This window comes from Camellia sinensis, chromosome 6 (genome assembly GCF_055761805.1).
Source record: "Camellia sinensis isolate YWXY chromosome 6, ASM5576180v1, whole genome shotgun sequence".
Taxonomy (NCBI): Eukaryota; Viridiplantae; Streptophyta; class Magnoliopsida; order Ericales; family Theaceae; genus Camellia; species Camellia sinensis.
In genome coordinates, this window is record NC_138966.1 from 76,017,665 (window position 1) to 76,028,459 (window position 10,795).

At 38.9% G+C, this 10,795-nt stretch overlaps 1 protein-coding gene across 3 annotated transcripts in view; it reads left to right on the forward strand.

Moving 5' to 3' along the window:
* Positions 1–10,565, forward strand: part of LOC114284049 (calcium-transporting ATPase 3, endoplasmic reticulum-type-like) — a 95,701-nt gene extending 85,136 nt beyond the window's left edge. For all 3 annotated transcript variants that reach the window (XR_014332471.1, XR_014332470.1, XM_082874006.1), the window contains exons 32-34: positions 1,955–2,008; positions 4,178–4,226; positions 10,035–10,565. Coding sequence is in view for 1 of the 3 variants with exons in the window: in XM_082874006.1 (XP_082730132.1) it covers positions 1,955–2,008; positions 4,178–4,226; positions 10,035–10,102 (171 nt within the window). In the remaining 2 variants the exon portion in view is untranslated. The remainder of the gene's footprint in view (positions 1–1,954; positions 2,009–4,177; positions 4,227–10,034) is intronic.
* The last annotated feature ends 230 nt before the right edge of the window (positions 10,566–10,795 follow it).

Consider the following 10,795-nt stretch of genomic DNA (forward strand, 5'->3'; position numbering starts at 1 on the left):
TCTTCTTTTCTTTAAACATAACACCCTCTCTTATATCATACTCACTTTAATCATATCCATCACCTTTCTTTTATTTATCACACCTATCTTTTTTCTTTTCTGTACAACTCTCCCCGGCTCACATACTTTCCTCCTTAATATATTATTATTATTATTATTATTATTATTATTATTAAAAAAAAAAAAAAAAAAAAAAAAAAAAAAAAAAAAACAACACTTTGCACACCAAACCAAATTTCATTAATCTCAGGGCTCAACCCCGATCACCATTTTACACAAAAAAAAAAAAAAACCAAAAAACCAAAAAAAAAAAAAAAAAAAAAAAAAAACAAAACAAAACAAAACGGAACAGTGGACTTTTTCTTCTCTACTCTACTGCCGGTCTCTTCTTCTTGCCTCCGTCCTGCGCGGCCCTTGACGGTGTTGCCTCCGTGCTTCCTAGACCCCCCAGCAAGTTGCCTCCTCCCTGCTCCTCCACTACAGCATATGGCGGCCCTCCAAATCGGAACATCACGGTGGCCTTCCGCTTCAGCTCCTTGTTTTCTGCCCTTAGCACGCTTATCTCTGCTCGCGCATCCTTATACATGCGTTGGAGCAGAGCCAGCTGGGAATTTAAATGCTGCACCTCATTTGTCCTACTCTGCAGCCGGTTCGACAAATTTGTGACCGCCGTCATGGTTTCCACGCATGACTTCAGAGTATACTGATTAGCCTCAATATCAGTTTGCATCGCCATTTTTTGCTCCACCGACCGCATCGGAAAGTTCAATGGAGCAAAACCAGAGGTGTTTGGTTGCGGTTCACTGGCCACCACACCAGTTATTTCTCTTGTGGGCTCGTTCAGTTCTGGAAAGAGCGTGAGCAGGTTCTGGGTCACTGGACGGGAAGAAGAGGCCATGTTTTTTGAGTTGCTAAGTGTTTCAGAGAAGGGTTGGTTTCCGGGTGTTTCAAGATTTGCAGAGACAAGCTCTCCGAGCGTTCAGAGGTTTCAGAATGGTATGCCTCAGCCTCAGCCTTCGTCTTGGTTAAATAGCCAAGGCAGCCACGCGTATCGCGCGCCCCTTGACGCCAGACGACAAACGGGCACGCCAACCAAGACACTCACGTGCCTCGCCATCATGTCCGGCACATCTTTTTATGACTTGGGCTCGCCTTTTGATGGCACGCCTTTTTATGGATTGGGTCCGACAAGACTCTGTAAACTGTCCCGACATTGATTCCGGTTAGCTCCTTTATGGGTCCGACAAGACTCTGTAAACTGTCCCGACATTTGATTCCGGTTAGCTCCTTTATGGGTCCGACAAGACTCTGTAAACTGTCCCGACATAGATTCCGGTTAGTTTCTACAAGGGTCCGACAAGACTCTGTAAATTGTCCCGACATAGATTCCGGTTAATTTCTACAAGGGTCCGACAAGACTCTGTAAACTGTCCCGACATTGATTCCGGTTAGTTTATACAACGGTCCGACATGACCCCATAAACTGTCTTCTACAACGGTCCGACATGACCCCATAAACTGTCTTCTACATCGGTCTGACACCACCATACAGTGTCCTCTACAACGTTATGACACCCCATACAATGTCTTCACCAACGGTCTGACACGACCATACAGTGTCTCCTATCCTTTTTTATTTTTATGTATTTTCTTGTTTTGTTACTCTCTCCAAACTCAAGTTGGTTAGTTTCTCTCCTCCTTGAGTTTGCGGGGGGCTGTTAGAATTTCCCATCTTTACCTTCACCTCCTCCACTACACACTCCACTTCACCTACCTCCACTTCACCACACACTCCACTTCACCTAACCCACTATCACCTCCACTACACCTACTACCACATTTTCTTCTATATATAGATTGTATAGGAATTGTAATTTATCAATCTTGTAACACATCAAGATATAAATCAATAAATACATATATTTTTACAAAATATTTGAATTTTGTGTTGCAGGTGACGCCATTGTCTTGGGCTGAGTGGACTGTTGTTTTGTATCTTTCATTTCCTGTAAGTAGTTTGATTACATTCCTTGTTTGCTGATGTTCATATTCTCTCTTTGAGTATCGGCGCTTATTATCTTGCCATGTTGGTGCATATTCTGCTGCTGACTGTGTAATGATATTGTTAAAATTAATAGACAAATGACATGAATTGCTACTTTTTTCTTGTTATTGATAGAGAGTGGTATTCTCTGCCACTGTCAAATGTGCTGCACATGTGTACCTGATTACTGCATTTCACTATTGTGGGTTAGTTTCCCTTGGAATGTAGGTGTTTAGTGTAGCTTATAAGCTGCTTTTATCACCTTTTAACTTATATTAAATTACAAATGAGTATTTGGTGTAGCTTAATGGGATCAACTTATGGCTTAACATAGCTTATTTTGGCCCCAAATAAGCTGTTTATTGCAAGCCACCGAAAGAGGTGCTTCTGAGCTTATAGTTTATGCAGAAAGCTGTGTTAATGGGTGAAATTATTTAAGCATCCCTTGAATTTTGCAAGAATTACAGCTGTGCCACTATATAAATACCCCAACCATTCATTTCACTGCTTCTCTCCCTCACGACTCTCTCTCTCTCTACTCATTTTCTCTGATTCTTTCGACTTGGCAACATGACCTGCCGACAACTACCGAAGATGGGTGACGATCAGCCGACAACTTCTGAAGATGGGTGATGACAATCAGATATGCGTAACGAAGGCAACTCGTTGCCTAGATGACAAGCACCTGAACTTGTTGATGATTTTGGTTCAGTTCTTTACTATCTTTGATCCCTTTGCTACAGATTTGGGTTTGATGATTTTGGATCACAACCACCAAATAGATTTCGATTTTGATTTGTACTTTACTTTCTACGATGGTGGTTGTTAATCTGTAGCAATTTATGGAAGAATCCAATCCACAATTTAGGGTTTTTGTAATGATTTTGAGAAGAAAAAAATCCAATTTACGGATTAGGGTTTTATGCAGTTCATGATGCTCTAGTCATGGAACAACAGGAATTCAATCGATGTTAAATCAGACCCAAAAACTATTGGGTACATGTATAGTATAAATTGTAAAGAAACATCCCATTATATGGCAAAATATAATCTTACTGTGAGACATGTTCTTTGGAAGGAAAGCTTTCCTCCAGAGCTTACCCACATATCTAGATTGAAATCTTCCTGTGTGTAAAAAAATTATGGAAATAGTTCTGAAAATGAAATTTTGAAAAAAAAAAATTGTTTTTCACAATTTTTGCATTTCTTATAAGGGCAAAATGATAATTACACAATGAAAGCTAGTATACAACTTATTCTAACAAACACTACCTTCCAGCTTAAATGTATAATCTAACATCTACACCAAACAAGCCAACAACTTCTGTTTAAAGCTATAATCTAATAATCTAAAAACGGCCCCTATGTAGTAAAACTGATGGACGGCTAATATCTTACTTTCCCATCCATAATTGAAATGTAGGGGATGTATATACCACATTATTATGGAGAAGCAATCTTGTTATTTACTTATTTATAAGACAAGCCTTTGGATCTAAATAACTCAATCGACACTTGTCTTAGAAAATTTAAAAATGAAAATCATCAACAACAATCTCTAAGTCAAATAGTTGGGTTGAATTTCTGTTTATAGTTCAATTGTAGCGTTTACATTTAAAAGACTGGCATTGAAGGATGCCTTGCTCTATGATTGGCATTAGCAACATCTTTACATTTAGTACCCAGACATTAACGCCAAATTCTATTTACTTGCTGAATGGGTTGTGAGAGTTAATAAATAGGGAATTTCTTCAATGGGCCTCAAATATGGTGGTGGCTTAGTTAAATTTTCAAATCACACTTTGTTTAATAGATAAAATCTCATTTTGATTCTGTGTAATTACTTTTCTTTGTTTCCTTTCTAGTTGTCACCGTGTCATGGTAGCTTCTCTTCCATTACTCAGAATAGCTTTAATGATGTCTTCAACTGATAATTTCCACCCCCTTCTTGAATAACTTCAGCTCTTTTCCTGAATAGCTTAGTGAAACCTATAGTAGCAAGTAATATCTTATATGTAGACTATTTTGTTTAATTGTTTCGGATTTAAATATAATACAGTGCATCACTTTCTATTTCATATTTGGATCTCTTTCTTATTTGACATTACTTACGATACTGTCAACCTGGCATAGGTTATTATAATTGACGAGATATTGAAGTTCTTCTCAAGAAATACAAATGGTGAGGTCATCTTAATTATTTTTTTCCAATTTTATTATTATTATTATTTTTATTATTATTCACATGCTTTTGTGTAAATTGTACTCACATGTGTGTTATATGGACTCTTTTATTTTCCCCAACCCTGCCCATGGAATATAATAAAGGTAAGAGTGCCAAATGTGTCCAACATGTCCAACACCTGTAAATTTAGACACTTGAATCTTCTAATTTTTTACGATGCTTGAAAAAAAATGAAACTTACATTTGCTATTAAAGACACATTTCTGACCTCACACATGGGTTAGAGAGAAATATCACTTCTCTTAATCATATTTAATTTCATGTACATTTCTACATAATTTAAAACATCTTATCTAAGTATATTTTATGATATGTTATATATATATATATGTGTGTGTGTGTGTGTCCATGATGTGTCTCCATATGTAACTTTTGGACACATCTCGATATCCTAAGATTAATGGTTGTGAATGTCCAACTTTTGGACAGACACCTGCACCCGATACTCGTATCCAATTCCATGTAACATAGACTACACCCCTTAGGTTTCTAACAATCACAACACCCTCTTCTGTTTCTGAAAAAACAATTTTCCCTTGTGATGACGATTGCAACAGAAAATTTACATATTTTATTATTCATAGTAATTCTTACTTTCTTTGTTTGAGGAAAGCATTTTGTAATTAAAATATTTTTATGAATTTTTTTTTTTTTTTTTTTCCATAAAATGTTTTCCTATGTCTGGTTGCAACTTTGAAAGTAATGTATTAGTTGTTGTATTAGTGTTAGTGGTAATGGTAGTGGTAGGAGGAGGTGGGGCAGTTGGTGTTGGTGGTGGTGGGGTGGTAGTAGGGTGAGGTGGAGGCTAAGAAGCATGGACACGGACACGTGACACGACACGGATATGACACGGACACGCCGACACGCTAATTTTCAAAAAATGCAGGACACGACACGCGGGGGACACGCATGAAATATATAATTTTATATATTTATTATATGTTATATATATGAATATATCATTCAAAGATAATAAAAATATTAAATATGACAATAATTCTTATGAATTTATATGATTTTTGTTTTATTATTGTATCTTAAGTTGTTTTGTTCAAACTTATAATTGGTTTCTGTAAAAATTTATGTATTATTGATTGATGTCTTGATTGATAGATAACAAGATTCATTAATTACAATTCCTATACAATCTATATATAGAAGAAAATGTGGTAGTAGGTGTAGTGGAGGTGATAGTGGGTTAGGTGAAGTGGAGTGTGTAGTGGAGTAGAGGTAGGTGAAGTGGAGTGTGTAGTGGAGTAGGTGAAGGTAATGTGGTAGTAGGTGTAGTGGAGGTGATAGTGGGTTAGGTGAAGTGGAGTGTGTAGTGGAGTAGAGGTAGGTGAAGTGGAGTGTGTAGTGGAGTAGGTGAAGGTAAAGATGGGAAATTCTAACAGCCCCCCGCAAACTCAAGGAGGAGAGAAACTAACCAACTTGAGTTTGGAGAGAGTAACAAAACAAGAAAATACATAAAAATAAAAAAGGATAGGAGACACTGTATGGTCGTGTCAGACCGTTGGTGAAGACACTGTATGGGGTGTCATAACGTTGTAGAGGACACTGTATGGTGGTGTCAGACCGATGTAGAAGACAGTTTATGGGGTCATGTCGGACCGTTGTAGAAGACAATGTTGTGACAGTTTACGGAGTCTTGCTGGACCCTTGTAGAAACTAACCGGAATCAATGTCGGGACAGTTTACAGAGTCTTGTCGGACCCATAAAGGAGCTAACCGGAATCAATGTCGGGACAGTTTACAGAGTCTTGTCGGACACTTGTAAAAACTAACCGGAATCAATGTCGGGACAGTTTACAGAGTCTTGTCGGACTCTTAAAAAGTTGCACCCTCAAAAGGTGTGCCCAATTTTGTCAAAAAGCGTGCCATCAAAAGGCGTGCCCAATTCATCAAAAGGCGTGCCATCAAAAGGCGTGCCATCAAAAGGCGTGTCCACTTTGTCAAAAGATGTGCCATGAAAAGGCGTGCCAGTTTGTTGGGCGGCAAGAGGCGCGCGATACGCGTGGCTGCCTCGGCTATTTAACCAAGACGAAGGCTGAGGCTGAGGCATACCATTCTGAAACCTCTGAAACCAACCCTTCGCTGAAAAAACTCTGCCTCTGCGGAGAGAGAAACTGTGGAACACTTTGTTGCCATTCTGTCACCAACCCTTCCGAACATTACCAGTCTGAAATTGCTATTTCGCTGAAACACTTAGCAACCCAAAAACATGGCCTCTTCTTCCCGTCCAGCTACCCAGAACCTGCTCACGCTCTTTCCAGAACTGAACGAGCCCACAAGAGAAATAACTGGTGCGGTGGCCAGTGAACCTCAACCAAACACCTCTGGTTTTGCTCCATTGAACTTTCCGATGCGGTCGGTGGAGCAAAAAATGGCGGTGCAAACTGATATTGAGGCTAATCAGTATACTCTGAAGTCATGCGTGGAAACCATGACGGCGGTCACAAATTTATCGAACCGGCTGCAGAGTAGGACAAATGAGGTGCAGCATTTAAATTCCCAGCTGGCTCTGCTCCAACGCATGTATAAGGATGCGCGAGCAGAGATAAGTGTGCTGAAAGCAGAAAATAAGGAGCTGAAGCGGAAGGCCACTGTGATGTTCCGATTTGGAGGTCCGCCGTATGCTGCAGTGGAGGAGTATGGAGGAGTGAACGTGCTCGGCGGCGTAGGAAACACGGAGGCAGCACCGTCAAGGGCCGCCCAGGACGGAGGAAAGAAGAAGAGATCTGCAGCAGAGTAGAGAAGAAAAATCCCACTGTGGGTGTTGGGTGTGTTATGGTGGTTTTTTTTTTTTTTTTTTTTTTTTTTTTTTTTTTTTTTTTTTTTTTTTTTCCGTGTAAAATTATGATCGGGGTTGATCCTGACATGAATAAAATAAGTGTGTTTGGCAAACTCGAATGGTAGGTGTGGTAAGGCAGAAAAATCAACTGGAATGATTTTTTTTTTTTTTTTTTTTTTTTTTTTTTTTTGTGAAAATAATAATAATAATAATAATAATAATATTAATATGGAAATCATGGAGTGGGCGGTGGTACAAAAATATTGTGTAGAAAAAGAGGGAGATGGTGGAAAAGAGAGGCCACTCATGTTATTAAAATAAATTAAGGAATTAAAAAAAGTGATATTGGTTTTGTTTTCAAAAAGATGGATTAAAATAAATATAAAAAAAGAAAAAGAAAGTGGAGACCATGATGAAAGGTGGGAACAAGTGTGCTGGTGCTGTGTTGTAATGGTCAGAAAGAGAGATAAGAAAATAAAATAAAATAAATTTCAAGGTGCTGTGTTGTAATGGCATTGAAATATCCACCATCATAAAGAGTATCAGTGGTGCTGCATATGTTTATGAGCATTATTTGAGGCCTTTCTTTCTTAACCCACAGCAGACTGTTAACGTCTAGTATGTCCCAAGGAAGAAGGACATCTTCAGTAAGCCAGATGACATTCTAACTGCTGCTGAGAAGTACATAGAAGAACATGGCCCGGAAGCATTTGAGAAGCTTGTTAGCAAGGATAGGGAAACCAAGTTCAGGAGTAGCAATTACACGTATTTTGATGAGGACCACAGCTATTGAGCCTTGTTTGGCTGAGGGAAACACCTTTTTTCCGCTGCTGTTAGGAGTATCTTTCTGGTGGAGAAGCTGCTATGGACTATTTGGGGAGAGTGATGTCGAAAGCCGGAGCCTTGGATCTCGCCACCGGCGTCGGCGGAAAGATCGAGAAAGACGATGTTCTCTTCGCTGTCCAGAAGTATGAGCAGTATCACGGCTACTATGATGCCGAGAGAGAATGAGATGTTATGAAGATATGATGAGGAGGTAGGTATGTAGTAGACAATTCTAGCGGACTAGGTTGAGGTCCGGCGGGCGGCCAAGGCGAGGTTGCCGCCCGCCGGTGAAGCGAAAAAATATTAAATTCTTAACCTTGCTCTGATACCATGTAAAAATTTATGTATTATTGATTGATGTCTTGATTGATAGATAACAAGATTCATTAATTACAATTCCTATACAATCTATATATAGAAGAAAATGTGGTAGTAGGTGTAGTGGAGGTGATAGTGGGTTAGGTGAAGTGGAGTGTGTAGTGGAGTAGAGGTAGGTGAAGTGGAGTGTGTAGTGGAGTAGGTGAAGGTAATGTAGTAGTAGGTGTAGTGGAGGTGATAGTGGGTTAGGTGAAGTGGAGTGTGTAGTGGAGTAGAGGTAGGTGAAGTGGAGTGTGTAGTGGAGTAGGTGAAGGTAAAGATGGGAAATTCTAACAGTTTCACATGTGTCTAATTGATAGACACGTGTGTTTAAGAGATACACATGTATTCTACAAGTGTCCAAAGAGTGTCCGGGTCTTTAAAAAATAGGACACGTTTTAAAGAGTGTCGGACACGTGTCGGGAAAGTGTCCAAAGAGTGTCGGTGTCCGACACGGATACGACACGGATACGTTACCTTCTTAGAAGTGTCCGTGCTTCTTAGGGTGGAGGTTTTGGCGGCGGAGGTGGTGAAGGTAATGTTGGCGATAGTGGTGGTGGTGGTGGTGGTGGTGGAGATGGTGGTCGGGTTTTTGGAGGTGGTGATGATGGTAGTAGTGTGGTTGCGTTGGTAAGACTTTAGTTCGGAAAACGTTTTCTATCTTTTGAAATTGGAAAATATTTTTTTCCCAAATAAGCTTGTTTTCCATTGACTGCCACAAAACATTTTATGTTGCTTTCGCTTTCTGTAGTACCAAACTCTAGAAAATACGAAAAATATTTTCTGCCAAAACAAATGGAATGTTATTCCAATCCTAACTCACACATTGAGTCATCAAGTTACTCTGTCCTAACCCCATTAATAGTGATCACCTCTAATAGTCATTGCCGATGACTACCACCCTATGAAGCACCGACACTTCAAAATAAGTGCCGTATCCGTGTCGGACACGCAGACACTTTGGGGACACGTATGGGCCACACCACATGGCATGTCACCTTATTTAATTAATTTTTTTTAGGGGATACTTTGGGGACACATTAGGGACATGCTAAATTGTCTTTTTTCCCATTTTATTTAATGCTTTTGATGAATATTGAATGTTTATTATTTTTTTCTTAGATTTAAATACATAATAGATTATCCATAAAAAAATATAAATTGTAAATGTTCATTTAAAAGTGTTTTAAAAAAAAGAAAAAAGAATTAGAGTTAGTTTTTCTTAATGTTGATTGATTGTGAATATAATATTAATCTAGATAGCAAATAAATTTATATATGAAAACATATTTTACTGCCGTGACTGTGTTCTCATAATTTTGAAATTGTTGTGTCCCATGTCTGTGTCCATGTCCGTTTCCGTTTCCGTTTCCGCATCCGTGTCTGTATCTGTGTCCGTGTCCGTGCCCACGCTTCTTAGCTACCACCCAATCAACCATCTCTAAAGTAGACCCATCTGTGTGTGTATGTGTGTGTGTGTGTGCGTGTGTGTGTCTCTGTCCATAACCCATCACAGACCACAATTTATAACCTACAGACAGCCCCGTCCATAATAGTCTAATAGCTAATCCTGTTTAAATATATTTTGCCTTGTATCAAGCTACTTCTATTGGGAATTAGATTATATTAATTTCACCCTTGGGAGGACAGGTTGTCTTACATGGGATGAGATTTTTGATGTCTGCTTTGAGTGTTCTATGTCCACAATAATCAAAAGATTATAACCATCTTGATACACTGACATATTTTGATGGTTGTTCTACTTGTTGTAGGAGCACGGTTCAAGTTCAGAGTGAGAAGAGCTGATATACTTCCAAAGACAGAATTACATAATAAATGACAAGTGGAATACGTACCAAATTTGGCGCGACGTTCAGGTTGGCCTACTGACCTACAGCTTGTTGTGAAACACCATTCAGTCATGTTTCTCTCTTCTGCTTTCATCTGCATTGTGCCGAGGAACTACCCAAGATGTTTCCAATACAACCGCACAGACTTTTCCAGTCTGCTGTGAGTTTTATTCTCATTCACTGATGCCAATTGGCTTTATATGTTGTAAGAAATAGAAAAAGGACAAAACTGCGAGTATCCTCGGATCTCATAGACTACTTTTCTCAAAATGCTGTTTGACAATAATTTATAGAATTTAAGGGGTTTTGGTTTGGCATAGAACAAGTACTGCTCACAACTGCCTTCTTGTATACAATTTGCCCTCAAAATACATAGTCCGGAAGTTACGTTGAAACAAACATTGTTCAGATTGATTTTTTAAGTAGTTGAATCTTTGTCCATGACGACTCAAATTCTTGTTGCCAGAGGCTGCTTTTTCCTTTTAAGATAATGGAGGTTCATGGGCTGCCGAAGATTTATATTTTATTTTATTATTACAATGTATTACATACTAATGAGTCACAATAACAATATATATCATTATTTACAAAGAAAATTGCCACCCAACATTGATCTTAAGGGTTCAAGAGACATCCACCTTTTGACATAGCAAAGCTAGTAGTGTTCGTGAGATATGCTGGCT